The 18,698-nt window shown below is 47.1% G+C and overlaps 1 protein-coding gene across 1 annotated transcript in view; it reads right to left on the bottom strand.

The window, feature by feature from the left end:
• Positions 1-18,698, bottom strand: part of LOC144114916 (ribosome biogenesis protein BMS1 homolog) — an 81,083-nt gene that overhangs the window by 34,324 nt on the left and 28,061 nt on the right. The window contains 5 exon segments of the mRNA XM_077648940.1: positions 4,551-4,739; positions 11,659-11,837; positions 14,155-14,250; positions 15,693-15,774; positions 16,830-17,008. Coding sequence (XP_077505066.1) covers positions 4,551-4,739; positions 11,659-11,837; positions 14,155-14,250; positions 15,693-15,774; positions 16,830-17,008 — 725 coding nt within the window.

Here is an 18,698-nt window from a genome sequence, read left to right as displayed (position 1 = left end):
GCTCTGCTCGAGTTCGCGAAGCGCAGATTCTGCTCTGGAGTTTTGAAAATATTGAGAGACGAACGTGAATATGGCCTTGCGGTCAAGCTGCACATTGTGTGCGAAGATTGCGGCGACACGTCGTCGACATGGAGTTCGCCGCGCGTCGAAGGTACGCAAAAAGTGAATCCTTTCACCGTGAACGTCCTCGCCACGCGTGCGATGCTGGCCACTGGCAATCGCCAAATGGCATTAAATGATATTTTTTCGGCGATGAATATCAGCCGTCGGGGTCTGCACACAAAAACGTGGCAGTCGCATCTGAAAGGCAAGCTGATGCCTGCTGCTAGTCGCGCGGCACGAAAACTGACCTGTAAGTGCGCGCAGTCCGTTCGCGAACTTTACGCAGAACTGAATGTGAGTAATCCTGGCAACATCGCCGTTTCATACGACGGGTCGTGGATGACGCGCGGGCACACTTCCCACATTGGCGTCGGGGCAGTAATTGAACTGTTCAGTGGCTTGGTGCTTGACTATGTCGTGCTGAGCAATTTCTGCGCCGGATGCGAGTCAGGCCCAAATGAGGATGGCTCCTCATATGAATCGTGAACAGCCAGCCATGTGTGCCAAAAGAACACGACGAAAAAGGCAGGAGAGATGGAAGTGGAGGCTGCCCTGATCCTGTTCAAGTGGTCCCTCGAGCGCCACAACCTGCGGTACACTACTGTATTTTGCGACGGTGACAGTAGGACCTACCTTGCGTTGGAAGAAGAGAAGGTGTATGGTTATATACCCATAAACAAAGAGGACTGCGTCAATCATGTGGAGAAACGCATGGGTACTGCTTTGCAGAATGCAGTAGCGAAGAACAAAGGCTGTGGCTCCAAAAGCCTCAGTGGAAGGGGCAACATAACGGGAGATCTGATAAACAAAATGAGCTCCTATTATGGGTGGACTCTGAAGACCCACAAAGATGTAGATTCTATGCAGAGGGCGGTGATGGCCACATTTCATCACATCACATCCAATGATGCAAAAAGCAACCATACATTTTGCCCAACGGGGCCGAGCTCCTGGTGCAAGCAAAATGCGGAAAAGGCCAGGGGTGAGCCAGCACCAAAGCATCCCAGGAACCTGCCCCCCCATGTTTGTGAGGCCCTGCTTCCCACATATCAGCGCCTCTCGGACAAGCTGCTGGAGCGATGCCTGCGTGGCAAAACGCAGAACAATGAAAGCGTACATTCTATGGTATGGGCACTTGCTCCAAAGCACTCCCATGCCTCACTGTTCGCGGTGGAGGCTGCTGTAGCTGAAGCCGTTCTCAAATTCAATGCTGGAAATGTGACAGCATCAAGAGCGATCCTCAGCCAGCTGGGCTTGAATCCAAGCAACGAAAGTAAAAAGCGCATGCTGGAGAAGGACCTGTGCAGAAGGAAGGCATCAGCACGCAAGCGTGCTGAGAACGCGAACATGCAACGGGCCCTAAGAAAGCGCCATGATGGTGGCAAAAGCCAATCAGATTATGCACCTGGTGCTTATTAGCCCTTTTTGAATGTAAATATGTAAATATTTTAGATTTTCCTCATTAAATATTGTTCTGCTTGTTTTTTGCCATTTTCACAAAACTGTGTTTTGTGTCAAGTTGGAAGTTTGCTCAAGGTGTATCTCGGCACTTAGAGCAGCTAGAGCTACAATTCTTTTTGTATTGTGCAGCTGGAAGCATAAGGCATGCAACGCTGGGAACATATTTTTAATATTTACCTTCCAATTTTTTTATTTTCTTGTTTTTTTCACTCCAATGACCATGTTTCGAGCACCAAGTTCATTAGGCTGCTAAATCTATATCATTAGCTTAATTTGAAAACTGCCGTTGCATTCCTCACACATTGTAGTATCTGCCCAAGTACTAAAATTAAATTTCTGATGGCCCATTTTTTTTCTATTGTTTGAGCAGACAATGGTATGATATATATTAATATCTCAGGAACTAATTGGCCTAGAGATAAACGAATTGCATATTTGAAATCAACGGAAAAAACTGAATAAGTCTGTACAGTTTCATGAAATTTGGTCTGTAAATAAAAAAAGAAGGTCTAAGACCCATGTCCCCCCTTAAAAGCAAACCAGGGCAACATTGATGCAATGAAAAATGCTGTCCTCGCAACCTATCATCACATAACCTCCACGGACGCAAGGCCAAATCATTCGCTGTGCCCAAAAGGTGAAGAAAGCTGGTGCACTTACAACAAGGCCGTGGCAAAGAAGGAACCTCCACCTAAGCACCGATACAGCCTGCCAGACTATGTTGCAGAGGCACTGCTGCCTATATACATGCGCCTCTCTGACGAGAAATTGCTTGAACGATGCCAGAGAGGCAAAACACAGAATTCAAACGAGTGCCTACACTCGTACCAAAACACAGGCATGCCTCTCTATACTGTTGAGAGTGCGGTGGCAGAAGCTGTCGCAAGGTTGAACGCTGGCAAATAGCGTGCCAAATAGTGAGGCCATCCTCAGGGAACTGCATGTCAACAAAAGCAGTGTGATGCTCCAAAGATGCGCCGAGAAGGACCAGCGTCGGCTCGTAGCATCTGACAGGAAGCATGCAGATGCTGAAAACTTCCGGCAGGCAATGAAAAGAAAACGGGGGAAATAGATTGAGGGCGATTATGTGGCTGGAGGCTTCTAGCATAAGATACATTGGACTACAAGTCTGAATTTACAGAAAATAAGCTCTGGACTTGTTTTCAAACTTCTTTCCTTGTTTTCTCAAAACTGATTTTTTAACCACTACACATACTGTTGCCAAAAATATCTCCAGATGTGGTGGTCAGATCTGGACAATTCTTGCTGCATTTTAAAGCTTGTGAATTACTCTGTGCAATAAAATGAAAACAATGTAATGTTTCTCTTTCCAAATTTAATTAAAATGGCGAGACTATTTTTAAAAAATTAGCCATTTTTAAGGGGTGTACCTCACAGTTCCGTAACTTCTATTTCAGCAAACCAAAAATTATAATTATGGTATGTTTGCACACTCTGGCTTTTGTAGAACACATAGACATCAAATTTTAATAAATATTTAATGAGGAACTTAACAAAAACTTGGGCAACATAATTAGTCATAAATTAATGAATATCTCAAAATCTACAAAAGATATTTAAAAAGAAATTGCATATTTGTGACAACAACACAAAAATACATCAGATATGTTAATTTCACCAATGTACAATAAAAATTGTCGAAGTTAGTCTAAAGAGCAGTGTCTCCCCTTAAAAAAGTCACTGATTTTACCTTGCGGAAAATTTCTCTAGCTGGCGACGATTTGCACCTGCATCTGAGTTAAAGTTGTGCTTTCACTGTACACGCTAGACAGCAAGGTCAGGGCGTTTAGCTGAATACTTCCCACGCTTCTTTGACAAACCCGGCGGCACCCGCGGGGATTGTCCACAATCCGAGTGTGCACCACACCACTCATCAACCACATGCAAAGACAAGGCAGCTTTAGTTCAAAGCGGTGCGACCGCCTGACGCAATCGCAAAACGGCGAACGGATGTAACTGCATGAAGACTGAGCGCCACCCGTTCGACGCGGTCAGAGAAACCAAAGTGACGAAACGGCGAATGGCGAACGTATGTGACCCGTCGCGGTGGCCGAGTGGTTAGGGCGCTCGGCTACTGATCCGGAATTCCCAGGTTCGAACCGGACCGCGGCCGCTGGGTTTAGATAGAAGCGAAACGCTAAGGCGCCCGTGTGCTGTGCGATGTCAGTGCACGTTAACGATCACCAGGTGGTCGAAATTTTCCCAGAGCCCTCCACTCTGGCATTTCTTTCTTCTCTCAGTCCCTCCTTTATCCCTTCCCTTAACGCGCGGTTCAGGTGTCCGCCGAGATGTGACAGCTACTGCGCAATTTCCTTCCCCCTAACAACCAATTTTCAATGTATGAGACAAGCGATAACTGCCCGCGACAACATCGGCGACAAAAGCAAGTTGACGGTGATGACAATCCGACTGCCACATCGAAGTGTCAGAGATCGCAGGCCCCTCTACTGGCAAGAATGAGGTACCAAAAGTATATCAAGCCAATCCAATTGCAGTGTAAATCAACCTAAATCCAAGATGGCGTCCTTTGCGCCGGCAAAAAGCCGTTAAGATGGCTGATTGACCCGCAGGCGACTGAAACTAGTCCGAAAAATCGAATTTTTGGACTTAGTCCGAAATATCCGTCGCAAATATGTATGCACTTTTATGGGGTAACTGACGGTGCCTCATCGAGGTCCGAAATATCCTACAAGTCCGAATTACCAGTCGGCTACTGTAGTGCGATGTTTTCGTTTGGATTGTAAGTCGACCTCACCACTTCGGATTTAAAAAAAAAAAAAAGTATTTACAATCGTGTAAATACGGTAGGTGGGCTCTTTCATTTCCATGTCTTCCAACATGGCTAGGCACCCAGCCTAATTTTATCATATGTACCTGTGCTGTGACTTTTTCTATGTTGTGTATTATGTTTCCTAATAAGAGTGAAGGAATGAGAATGAAGAAAGCTGTTAGGCAGAACGACATACCTGGCAGTAGCCCATTCGACCTTCTCCAGCCAGCAGACCTCCAAGAATCATGGGATACGAGGGGTCGAAGTTCTCCACTAACTCGCATGGCATTTGTAGTAGCTCCACACGGAGGTACAAGCCTGGACGGTAGCCCTCAAACTGGACTCGCCGTTCATCCTCGAGGTCTTCAAATTCCTTTTGATTGAGCTGCACAGCATGTCAAATAGAATACAGTCAAACCCACTTCAAACAATACCGCTTTTAACAATATATCAGATATAGCAATCGACAGCCGCGGCACCGTCACCTTTGCAATGTGTTCTATGGTAAAAAAAACCGCTTATAACAATGCTATCATACTAGATTGTCGGTTATAACAACTAAATGTAGTCATTTGGAGCCAACTCTCAAAGAAAAAAACTCGCAAACGCAGCTACCACGCCAGACAAACTACGCTTACGGCGAAAACGCACGCGCATATGCGGAGCCGCCCGCACAGCGGCTGCGAAAAGATCACGTGACGACGCATACGAGGCAAGGCGCATGGGGTGAGCCGGAGAAGCTTGTGTGACTCGGAGGAGGAGAAAAGACGGGTACTTTCTTCTGGGCAGAGGTGGAGAGGGTAGGGAGGCGCTTCCTTTTGTTGCTTTTGTATCCGCGCGGGGAGCAGTCCATTCTGAGGGTGCGCCGCCCGTTGAAAACGCATCACGGCATTTCAGCGTGGGCCGCCCCATCTCTCCCACTTTCTTTGGCTCCTGCTTCACGAGCTGCACATGTTCCGAGGGCAGCGTACAGTGTCAAAGCACGTGCGTTGCCAGCGTGGTTTTTATCATCTGCCATCACCGGCCTCAGTCCTGCTGGTCCTGCAAGCCCATCGGATTCCTCCCCAGAGTTCAACAATGGACGATTCTCCTTCAGGAAGCGCGGCCAGCGAGGCTCTACCGGATCAACTGCCGCAGAAGAGAAAGCGAGCGGCAATATCTTTGGAAACAAAGCGGAACATTTTGAGGGAGCACAGAGGTGGTGAAAAAGTGTGTAACTTAGTACGCAAGTACGGCCTGTCACAGCCGAAGGTTTCAACCATTATCCACAACGCGCTCAAGATGACTGAAAACGAATGCCATGCTAGTGCTGGCCATGCTATAGAGGACGGCCGGAAGAGGATTCGGCATGGTGCCTACAAAGACGTGGAGGAGGCACTGTACCAGTGGTTCCTTAGCGCACGTGCAATGAACTTGCCAATTAGTGGCCCGATTTTAGCGGAGAAGGTGGTGGTGGCTGGATTCAGCGCTTCAAGGAGACGCACGGAATCGTCTACAAGGAAGTCGTGGGCGAGGCAGGGTCGCTCGATGTCGACGCTAGACGGAAGTGGTTGGAAGAGACACTGCCGTACATCCGCGAAGCATATGCAGACCGGGACTTGTACAATGGTGACAAGACCGGGCTATTCTTCCAAATGCTTCCGTCGAAGACGCATGCACTCGAAGGCGATCCCCGTAAGGGCGGCAAGCAGAGCAAATTGCGGGCGACCGTTTTCCTCTGTGCAAATATGGACGGCAGCGACAAGTGCCCTGCCTTCGTAATTAATAATAATTGGTTTTCTTTGGGGGGAAAAGAAATGGCGCAGTATCTGTCTCATATATCGTTGGACACTTGAACCGCGCCGTAAGGGAAGGGTAAAGGAGGGAGTGAAAGAAGAAAGGAAGAGAGAGGTGCCGTAGTGGAGGGCTCCGGAATAATTTCGACCACCTGGGGATCTTTAACATGCACTGACATCGCACAACACACGGGCGCCTTAGCGTTTTTCCTCCGTAAAAACGCAGCCGCCGCGGTCGGGTTCGAACCCGGGAACTCCGGATCAGTACCTAGTCGAGCGCCCTAACCACTGAGCCACCGCGGCGGGGGCCTTCGTAATTGGAAAATCTAGGAATCCCCGCTGTTTCCGTGGTGCTGCGAGGATTCCAGTTCGTTACCGTCATAATAAAAAAGAGTGGATGATGTGTGAACTTTATCGCGAGTGGCTGTGCGAGTTCGATCAGCGGATGCAGCATGAAGGCAGGAAGATGGCGTTGGTCCTTGATAACTGTACTGCACACACCAGACTGCCCAGAAGCTGTAGCATGTGAAAATTTTCTTCCTGCCGCCAAACACGACTGCAGGCTTGATGCCCATGGACGCAGGCGTGATTGCGTGCTTCAAGGCATTGTATCACCGGCGTGTGTTGAGCAGGCTTGCTCTTAACCTGGACATTGCTGTGCGTGAATGCCGACCCGCTCCAGACTAAGATTTCGCTCCTGATGTCCGTTCAATTCATTTTTGGGGCATGGGCACAAGTCAGCTCCTCCACCGTCATGAATTGCTTTCGAAAAGCGGGCTTCGCCGGGGATATCAGTGATGCGGAGTGTCGCAAAGCTCCTGCCGATGGAGCGATTACAGAACTTTGGTCTACGGTGCGCGATGATGACGGCGACGCGGAAGGGCTTGAAGAATTCTTGCACGCCGACGATGCAGTCACCACAAATGAAGAATTGACTGACGAGGCGATCGTTGCAGAAGTCACCGGCGCGGAAGACGATGACAGCAGCGATGACGAAGATGAACCGGAGCCTGTACAGTAAAAGCTCGTTAATTCGAACTCGTGGGGGACTGAAAAATTGTTCGAATTAAGCGGAGTTTGAATTAACGAGCGGGCGGCAAAAAAAAAAAAAAGATGGCCATTGCATTTGGCTGCTAGGGCCGAAGCCAAAATAGCCATATCTGGGATCGTTATCGAGGAATACGCACTACTACTCTTTGAGGTCGGCGATTGCGGGTATTAAAATCATGCGAGTCCAAACACCAAAGGAAATAAAGATATCCAATCAATTATTGCGCCTGGAACTAATGATAAATGTACCCACATGAGCGTCAGGCTTAATGGTGAAATATGACACTATTTATGCTTCAAAAACATGTTTATTAACAAAAGAATAATGATCGAAGCATATCAACATGAAAAATAATCGGTGATCTGCATTTGTTTGCGCTTTCTTCGCCGCGACTCGAGAAGCATTGTCTGCAGCTTGCCCAACATCTCCAGCGCAGCATCCGAATTCTCATCGGTGGAGAAATAGCGCGCAGCCAGATCGAGTCCCGATGCTGCTTCACATGCGCTCGGAGGAGGCAACGGATCGTCCTCTTTGTCGGACTCGTCGTCGCTGTCAGGCGTGCTCGCCGCGCGTGAGTCGTGCTGCTGACTGGACGCAGCCTCAATAATCTCGGCGTCAGTTAAAGGCCCCGTTGTCTCCACGCCGTTGTCTACGTCGACAAAGCTCTCGAAGTCCACACCCTCCGATAAAACAGCGTAGGCAGGGTCCAGCACGATGGAGCCATCATCTTGATCCACTTGAACATCAAAGTCGGCTGTGCAGCAGGCTTCTGTGGTTTCACTGAAGCCACACTTGCGGAAACAGTTAGCGATAGTGTCTGCCTTGACGGCGTTCCACGATGTTGCCAGCATGTGGCAAGCTCCGAGCAGGTTGACATCATACGGCTTCCCGCTTTCCATGCATACAAGAATCCGTTCTAGGAGGTGGCGCCTGTACACAGTCTTTAGATTTTTAATAATCCCGAGGTCCATAGGCTGCAGCACAGCAGTAGTGTTTTTTGGCAAAAATGCCAGACGTATCGCCTTCAGTCCATTGATGTCACAATGCGCCGAACAGTTGTCGACGAACAGAAGAATATTTCTATTCTGTGCCGCGAACTTTCTGTCTAGTGTGCGCAACCAGTCCGTGAAGATTAGTCGCGTCATCCACGACTTCTTGTTCGAAGTGTACTCAACAGGGAGAGTCTTCACGCCTTTAAAACAACGAGGCTTCGCTGCTTTGCCTATCACGAGCAAGCGGCACCGTTCCGTGCCCGTCACATTCGCGCACACTAGCACGGTAACTCTTTCCTTGCTGCGCTTTCCGCCCGAGCACGTATCACCTTTATAGCTCACAGTCTTGTTTGGGAGCAACTTAAAATAAAGTGCGGTTTCATCAGCATTGAAAACATCGCTGAGTGGGTAATCGGCAAGATATTCCTTCAATTCACCTGAGACCCAATTTTCGCAGGTTTCTTTGTCGACTGCGGCTGCCTCTCCGCAGACGTTCTTAAACGTCAGCCCGTGGCGGGCCTTAAAACGTGATAACCAGCCTTCCGATGCATTGAAGTCGCTGATGCCCATTTGGTTGGCGAAGTCCGCTGCCTTCGCAGCAATTATGGGTCCACTTAATGGAATATTCCTGCTGCGAACATCCTTTATCCACGTAATGACAGCAGTCTCCATCTCGGGGTGAGCCGACGTCCGTAGTCTTTTCCGCGAGGGCTCAATCTCCTTTTGGTAAGCATCGATGATAGAGTCCTTGTTCTTGATGTAGGTAGACAACGTGCTTTTTTTGATGCCATACTTCTCGGCAATCGCTGTCTTCGTTAAGAGACCACGTTCAACCGCCTGCAATATTTCAACTTTAGTCTTTAAATCCTTTGCCGAGTACTTTCCACGGCTCGCCATGATCGGCACCGTCGATGAGACGTCAGCGGCGAGATACCACACAAACGAGCAAGCTCACGCAAAATGCGACAAGCAAAAGACTACTCGTGCATTCCACCGATCGCAGCCGCCGCAGCGCAACGAAAACCTGAAACGGCTTGCTCCGGAGCATCGGCGGCGGCGGCGCCCGCGCGTCAGAGAAAACCTGCTACGGCATGCGCCGGAGAGTGGTGTGCAGCGAGCGATGAGCGAGCGCGGCTTCGGCCGCTTAATCTGTTTTTTCAGCCAGCGTCCGCTGCGGCGTACGCGGTTGTTGCGACGCGCGTCTTTTCTTTTCTTTCTTTCCTCTTATCTTTGAACTCTCCTCTATCTGCACGCGGCAGCGGTGATGGCTCGGCCTGAGCCAATCGGCAGGCCCGTGCACTTTCCTTTTCATCCTTCCCTCAGTCGCAACAACAACAACGCCGGAGGCTCCAGCAAGGAAATTGGCGGCTCGCCTCGTGCGTGCAAAAATGCGCGCTGGCTTATTTATTCTCGTCGCTGTGCATATAAAAAAAAAATTTCAATGCATTGTACTCGTTACGAGGCGACTTCTATTTACGAGAAGCAATGTCGGCTGCCGGCTCCTAGTTCGAATTAACCGACGTGAGTACCGGTACGTTCGAATTAACGGGCGTTCCGGCCCATTGATATACATAGGGCTTTGCAGGGACCCGGGCATCAGTTCGAATTAACCGGCGGTTCGAATTAAGCGATTTCGAATTAACGAGCTTTTACTGTACAAGTTGTCTCTCATCAGGAGGCCTCAAGAATGATCGAGTCCCCGCGGGACTTCATTTTTGCAAAAAACCTTTCACTCGGACATGTCCAACATTTGGATGCCCTCCAGAACGATGTCAGCAAGATTGCCGCGAAGCAGTCGAAACTCACCGATTACGGGTTTGTTTCAGCAAAGAAGTGAGAAGTGCAAGCTATTTTGCCCTATTTAAATGCTTTCAAGTTTTCATGTTTTCTTTTGTTTGTTTTTTTCGGGCACTAAGGGATTTTTCAAGCTGAGAGGCAGCCGCAGCAACCTTCTCGTATTTTTTACAATGCCCCTTTCAGTGCCACCAAAATGATGCCTCAGCGGAGCTCGCATGTCACTTGCCGTCCGTGACCCCCCTTTGCAGTTATGCTTTTTTTCGTGCAACCAGTTTATAACAATTACCGGTTATAACAATGGAATTTTCGTGGCACTTGAACATTGTTATAAGTGGACTTGACTGTACTGTGTAAGCACATTACAGTGCTTAATTTTCCTAAACAAACAGCTTAGAAGGCCCATAGTGAACAGTCTGAATAACATTTTTGCCGTTGCCGCCGCTTGGCAAGCTGCAAAAATGAGGTCGAGGGTGCACACTCTATTGTGAAGCAGTCTGTCGATCGCCACCAAATCTACGACCACGTCAGTAGCTCCGCAAGCAATGGCGGGTTGGCATCTACATACTCGTTCGCTAGCGTCCACATCTTGCGCTAGGTTGCAGAAATTGCTGCCAAACTGGCGATTTTATCATCGGCGTGCTTCGCAATTTCTCGTGATCAGCGCTGGGCAGAAATGTGTCTACTCTGACCCGTTGCTGCCAATCACGCCCGAGCCCACGACTTCGAAGGCGAACGCCTTCCTAGTAAAGCGCTTATCGCCAATGCTGAATTGCACTCCTGTGCCTCGTTATTCCCTGTTCCAATCACTGCTTGTGAAGTAAAACCATCCTCCGGCTCTTAGCCATCCGCTGCAGCCGCGATGTGCACCGCGCTCGGAATGAACACCGGAACGGCTGCCAAGGTCGCGTCATTCGCCGGACCACACACAAGTACCTCCGCTGCTGCTGGTTGACATCACTGCCGACGAACTTGTATCTTCCACTTTCTTTCTGCGGCCTTTTTTACGTTTTTTTACAAACTAAACCGCGCTGCGAACTTCCGATACTGTTTCGTGCCACGGTGGTCTTTTTCAAAATGGCGGCGCAGGGCGAGCGCGGAGCGTTCAATAAAATGGCGCCGGCCAATGAGGTGCTTGAATTTCGCTGCGTGACGTCCAACAGCTGCCACATTTTGTATTTTGTTTTCTGTCATTTTCTCGGTGACCAATCGCAGTAGACCTTTCGAACTGGCGGGAAAGAAAGCTGAGGTGTCGCTCTTTCAAACAAGACCAAAGTCGCCTCGCTGCGCCGGCCACTTATGACGCGGCACGCGATGCAAAACGGACATTTTCTAACCGATTTTCTCAAGGTCTCTTGTCAAAATTGCATCTTTGGGTGTCGATTTCTCGTAAACTATGCGGTATTCAGCCATGAGACTTTAAATTACGATAGAAAATGATGAGACGTATCCAACTATGACAATATTGAAAAGTCGATTTTTTTACGACGTTTTGGTCCCAGATACCCGTGTCCCCCCATAAAAAGCAAAAAACTACTAAAGGCCTTGCAAGCGGCTCCTGCAAAGAGGGATGTACTAATAATACTGCTTACTGCTCTCTTCAAAATAGCTGCCTCAGAAATTTGGAGACAGAGTCCTAGCCAAAGAACTGAATGAAAGAAAGGATCACACCCACTGGCTGTAGGACCTCACCTGAGCTTGTTCACCAAGTTCTTGCTTCAGCTCATCAAAATAGGTCTTTTCGTCCTCGTGGTCGTATTCGCTGTCAAAGGCTTCCTTTAACTTCCGCTTGCGCTCCTCTCGCTTGGCCTGCAACTGGGCTTCTCGCTCTTCCCAGCTAAGCTTCTTGCTCCTGCCACTTGACTCCTCACCTGCACCACACGAGTTGAAGAAATGCTATAAGATATGGACCAGCTGCTCACTGTGACATGGCATTCTTTTCATGAATTGCTATTTCAATTGTTACCCTCTATCAAACTGCATTAGTACATATTCTTGTACACACTTACTAACCTGGAATGTTATGCCACTTGCTTAATAGCAATAGCCCTAAAATGAGGTCTAGCTGTAAATAAATGGCCCACACAAGTCACCCACACTGAATACCATAGAGCCCTCCTCAGGCACTACATTTTCAGGAGCCAGTCTCCAATCTCCCATAGAAACCCATGAAATAAAGACTCGGCTGTTAAGTTGAAACTGTGGCAGCTTTCCCGCACGATATGACGAGAATGACATTTCGCAATACATTAGAACCCTGCTATAATAAAATTAAACTGTGGTCCCATTTCACTTCCACAAACAACTGTACATTGTATTGCTGTTAATAGTTGACATTTTTAATAAATACCCGGTTATATTAAACAGTGTCTTGCCATGGCAATGCACATCCCACAGAATGATGACACTGTGGCAGCTACCGAAGACGATAAAACAGCGCTCTGAGATGGCTTAACCACCAAGCTCGCAAGCTGTGAGGAGTAAAGCTGGCTATAAACGTAGAAAGAAGGCGGCGCTGGCTCTGATTGCTGAGAAAGAACAGACAGTAAAAGTGCCGCGAGGAGTAGGGAAGGAAAGAAATGGGCGAATGTTCACTGCACAAGTGAGCACAAGGCAGCAATGGCAAGAAGCAGAGGCACAGCAAAACTGTGTGGATGGTTTTTGAACTATTGACTCTTAGATGACACTCACGCCATGGAGGATGACATTGTGTTCAAGCAAAGCTTTAATTTTCAAACGGCATCCCATTCATAGGCATGCTGTATTCGTGCAAATGCAGTACTTCTACAAGACTTAAACGAAATCAAAAACATGGTAGCATAAAATGTTATAACTGAAAACAAATGATTATCACATAAAGGGACAATAAGAGTAGGATGGAAGGCACTTGCGTTTCTTTTACAAACCAATACTGTATGTTCAATAAGTAGATAATTACCACATAACATCCTCAGAGCCATGCCATCACCAACAACTGATATAGCAAAGACACTGATTTAGAAACGATTTTTGCCGGTCCGAGTGACTATTACTATAAAGGGGTTTTACTGCAGTGGTTTACCCCGTGCCAGAATGACAGCCTACATTTAGCGTGCACCGAACAGCGACGAAACACCGGCCACGAAACACCGGCCAAAGCAGGACTCCATTCGTGCTTAGCCGCCACCATGTTTGGCGGCTTCTGGCGCGTTGCATCCATACAAACGTCAAGCTAACTTACAAACGGCATCACTGCTGCGTTCCATCACTGCTGCGGCGCGTGCATGAACAACCGAAGGCGGAAAAACAAAACTACGCCGCACCAGGCATCACGTGGGCGGTGGTGTACAAGATGGAGTTGCGTGGGTTGGCTCTGTGACAAGTTTCTGTCATTTGAGTTTCCTTTGTCACTTACAGCTTAACAATGCAACATCTAGGTTTCAAAAGATGAGGACTGTGCAGGATTAAAGCGGCTTCCACAAGAACAGCACAGAAGCGCGTACTTGCGTTAAAACTTCGCCCACTCAGCACATTCTGTGCATGCAAATGACCGCGAGAGCCACGAAGGCCTCGCAAATTCCAGAGAAGCATGTTGCCCTAACCAGAAGTCGGGGGAAAAAAAAGAAAAGAAAATGGCAGATAGCGATGTAATCTTTTTTTTTCACGGTCCCGTTAAAAACGTAACACCGGGGTTCTACTGTATAACTAAAAATGTCAATATGAAAAGGAGAGACATAGGCACGTTTACTCGCACTGGCCAAATCTGGCACTAGTGGATAATGGCCAAAATACTTCACAGATGCGACCAAGGAGCACACCCCTTGTAGAAAAAAAAAAAAGGTTATGCACAAGAAATACACACCAAGCAGAGGCATACAAACATACGAATGAATCAGCAGTGTCTGTGGCTCTAGCATTGCTAATGTTTCTTGTGCATGCACCATTTTCTTCACGACGCCTCTAACATTTAAAGTAAAAAAAAAATGGAAGCACAGGACTGTCTAAGTTCACAAGCCTGTGTCTCCAGGGAAAAAATTGAAGCTTATAAGCATGCACAAAATCTGCGTCATGCTTTACACAGGCAAGCTGACTGCTTTGTTCCCTGGCTTTGCAGAGGCATAAGTTATCAGTTGCACTAAATCCTACGCATGACAGTGTTTTCGATATTGCCAAAGAAAAAATGACCAAATAAATGCATCCCAGCCTCACCATTCTGCTCTATTGGAGCAGCAGCATCTTCTGCCTCTCGTTGTCCATCTTCCTTGTTCTTTGCCTCAAGGTCTTCAAAATCCCCATAAAGTTCTTCTATAGCAACAGAAGTGAGAAGAAATCACTGGCAATACATGAATGCACAATGAAGAAGATAAAAAGCATAAACAAAATAAAATATATCAAAATATGCTCAAATATACAGGAGAATGTTGCAGTTACATTCCTAAGTGCTGCATTTTCCTAGATGCTACATTGTTGTGAGCCAGTCTCACTATAGCCTCTGTAGAATCCCATGCAATACAAAATCAGCTGCTGCACTAAAAATTGGAACAAGATGCAGCAGCATGATACATCATGAATGTCACCTCATACAACTAATGAGAGTATCGATTATGATTTCTAACATGTCTTGGTCCAGCTTGACTAGACTAGAACCAACTGCAGCAAGTGCGGCAGGAGCTGCAGACATGACGGTGCCCCAATGCACGTACAGCGTGCAAGCGCGTGTACAGCATGATGGCACACCGGCCAATACAGGCCCTCTGGAGTCAGTTGGTGCTTTACCACCTCTCTCTTTGTGCACTTGTGGGCAGCCATTTATGCAGTTTGATTGCTACAATGAGGCAAGTGCACACAAGTGAAAGCACGAAAATGAAGCTACACCCCAAGAAACAGTGTACAAGCGGTGTTTTACGAGCTGTATACCCCGTTTCACACATAGCAGGAAACGCTGCGGAGGCTACTGAAGTGTTGCGTCCATGAAACCATATTACTCCGCCACATATCATTTGTTCCTTTTTGAAACTCCGGAGTGTGTTTTGACGAAAACCAACAGCAGTATAAAATGACATGGTAGCTTTGGAAATCATGGTAGAAGCTGTTAGGCGCTCAGTGTTCGGGCTCTCTAGCTGTAATGTTTACTGAATGTGAACTACTCATTGGGCACGGATTGAGTAGGAGTGATTTACCCTGCCAACCACATATCATACCACCACGTCATGCAATTCTTGCTTCAGATGGTCGAATTTTCCAGAGCCCTTCAAAAGGCGTCCCTCATAGCCCGAGTTGCTTTGGGACCTTATACCCCCATAAACCCATAATTCTTGGTTTGTGAAATCTCAATGAGTCGCAGTACGAAAAGGAAAAAAAAAAGGAAAGGTGCCAGTCACTGCACTAAAGGTTTGTCACAACAAAATATGCTTGTGTTCACTGTGGTTTTATGGTGAGCAACTTTTTGGGCACGGGCTTAACCTGAACAGGCACGCTAGCTTTGGCAACGTTGCCTGTATCTACGAAACGGAGTACAGTCGCGTAGGTTCCCTCAAAGGCTTTTGTTTCTGTCATCCATTTTTTTTTTTTTGAAGTCCACTACAGCTTAACAAACAGTTTCTAGATTCTAGAAGACAAAAATTTTAGCTACAGCGAAACAGCACAGGTCTGCTGCAGCTCTGCCCACCATGGAGCATCCGTCAGTCAGTCAGGCAAGCATAGCTTGTGCTCCTCAAAAAAAGAAGCACAAAGCGAAGCACACTCACCATCTTTCTCTAGCAATGCCTGGGCATCCTCTTCCTCATCCCACTTGCCAGTCACAAAGCAATCTGTTATCAGGTCCAAAATCTGGCATAACAGATAAGCCAGCCAAGCCTTTACAAGCAGCTCTCAAAAAACATGCTGCCTTAGATAAAACACAAAAATGCTTGAACATGGTATTAAAATGTGTTTTGGGAAATCAATCATGGTGGAATAGATTTTAAAGGAAATTAACTCATATGGGTACTGACAATAACTATTCCTTGCTGCAAGGTGCTGAGCAATATCTTCTAAAGTGAGCCTGCAAGTCAACCTAATGAATGGGCTGGCCAGCCAAAGTATAGGGCTGAACTTTTCACTAAAATGAACTGGAGAGGGCCTTGCAAATCTGTTCAGCTGATCAGAGGTCAACTCAACAGAAGCGCCAAAGATACCGTACAAAACTGCAAATGCGGATCTATATATAATACGAGGTGTAATTTGCAGATAGCAAAAGCGAAATAAGTTTTATTTGTGTATAATGCAAGTAAGGAAAGCTCACAGAAAGCGTCTATTTGCGCTACATTGCACTCTTTCACGGCAGAATGCTGGCCAAGTGTCCGCGATCCAACGGCAGAGCAGGACTGGAGAGGCCCATTTCGGTCGTATGGTGGCTGTAACTGCAGGCTCTCCCTATCTCATCCAGTCCATGTAGCAGCGCATGACACGGTGCCAATACTTTCAGCAGTTTTGATTACTTTGTCCCAATTGTTCAGATTCCAACAGTGTGGGCATCCAGTGTGGTGAAAGGGCATCGAAATCAAACTACCAACCTATGCCACAGCTAGATAGCACCTCTTCTCGCTCTGTGCTGTGCTCGAAACTGTGCGGTAATTAATACTGAACAACATGACGAAGACCCGAGATAGCTCAAAAAGTTCAAACAGCGCATGAAAAACCCAATGCAAGGTCGCTATTGCCACATACTGGCGGCTCAAAAGGAGCTAGTTTCATGAGTTATGCCGCACCTAAAAAAATTTACCTGTGGCTGATCAGTGGGTCAGGATGCAGAGAAAAACGCTGCTCCAGTGAACGTGTTTACCACTGCCCCACTTTCTCAAACAGTATTTGGCAGTTAGCTAAAAGCCCCATCATGCTATTACCTCTTCATCTTTAATGAGGGCATCAGCTTCTGTGAACACACATCGTGTGGTTTCCACACCATCCCATGAGCGTTTCTCTGCCTGAGTGTTCTCCTGCTTCTTCACCTTTCTGAACAGCTCACCAAGAAACTCTGAGCTATCCTCTATTTCTTCTTCTTCTTCTTCTTTATAATCATCCTCTGTAATGTGAAAGAAATGCCAAAGGTTAACAACACTGCAGAAAAATGAAATGTAATAGCAGTAGGGGTGTGCGAATGTGAACTTGTTGTTCACATTCGCTATTTCGATAAAAAAACAAACTTATTTGCCTTTTCCTTAAATTCTTTTCGTCCTGACCGGATATTCGATTCGATATACAGTGAAAGCTCGTTAATTCGAACCTCCTTAATTCGAATTTCTAGATAATTTGAACTGCACGACTTGGTCCGTCCACGGTCTATTGGAGCCTATGTAAAACAAAGCCCACTAATTCGAATGTGAATGGGCGGCAGTGATAACTCGAACTACGTACCGCTGCGCCTGGGCAGCCTGGGCACGTGGCGAACCAAGAAACGCTACCACAAGGCTACGCTCCCTCTTTAGAGGAGACATGGAGAGGGATAAAATTGGCATGCAAGGTAGGAAGCCGAGTAAATGGGGGAATGGGCTTTCTCTCCGTGTTAGCAATGGCTTGGAGGCGGCAACTAAATGCATGACCTCCGAGATTTGTAGTTCGCTGGGCTTGCATGTAAAGTGAGAATAAACTGTACTGTACAGTATTGTCAACCTATGCGGTGTGCACCAGTGTAGAAATTTAGAAATCTCACCCTCCTGCGGTAATTACTGCGCCAGAACGCTTCAAGAAAAGATTAAAACCATGCATGAAGTAGACACCGGTAGGTTATTGAAACAGGATATCGCCAAAAAGCCCAGCACCCTCATTGGATTGGCAGTTTGCAAATAGGGCTCTGTAGGTTGAAAAATTGGGCAATGTACACATGCGGCCATTCCGGCGACTTGCAAGTGTCAATTAGCAAGTCACAGAGGTTGCGTTATCATTTTGTTTGAATTCGGTAGTCGTGGGACGGTAACACGCTGCTTAATTTTCCAGCCTTGTGACCACACTCACAGGCGGTTCACTTCCTGTCAAAGTTTCCCACGGGTTATCTCTCAGTCTTCGAGAGTGCCGCTGCACAGAGCAAATGGCTGCTCTTGCTGTGCATGGCACGTACATTTGTCCGTAGCATGACCTGCGGCCGCACCACGCTGTCTGGTATCATCACCTGAGGTGGTGCGCACGTGGCGAAAGCATGACTATGGCTCAGACAGTCTAATATTGCTTGCAAGCAGAATGTGGGGAGTGACAAATTTTGCTATTTTTAGAGCCTCTTTTTGGCAGAAAATTTCAAATTTTTTGAAGTTGTCTTTTTGGACCGTTCAATTATTTGGACTATTTTCCGGTTCCTGCTAAGTACGAAAAATCGGTCGAGCTGTACAGTGTTATCAAGGGGTGGTTTTCAGCCCTTTTTAAAGGGTGATGTGCGTCTTGAAATGGCAATTTATTCAAAACTACCATATTTAAAGTTTCACCTCCAGCTACTAAAGAATAGATATATTTGACACCTCCGAAGCATCGAAATGGAGATTTCGGAGTAAAATGCGTCAAAACTTCGCACCCGTCCCTTAAAACTACGTCCTTATATTACTCACTACTGTGAAATCATCTCGGAACATCCACATTCCGCCCGCCGTTTTCTGAGGCTGCTACAATGACATCCAAATGGCTGACGAGCGCACTTCAAATGAGGTTTTCTCCGCTTTGTGTGTGTGTGTTTTTTTTTTTTGCCAACATGACTAGCCTACACAAATTCTGGTATGCTTTTATGGTGA

The sequence above is a fragment of the Amblyomma americanum genome, chromosome 1, assembly GCF_052857255.1.
Source record: "Amblyomma americanum isolate KBUSLIRL-KWMA chromosome 1, ASM5285725v1, whole genome shotgun sequence".
NCBI classification, from domain to species: domain Eukaryota; kingdom Metazoa; phylum Arthropoda; class Arachnida; order Ixodida; family Ixodidae; genus Amblyomma; species Amblyomma americanum.
This window is presented reverse-complemented; position numbering and strand designations above follow the sequence as displayed.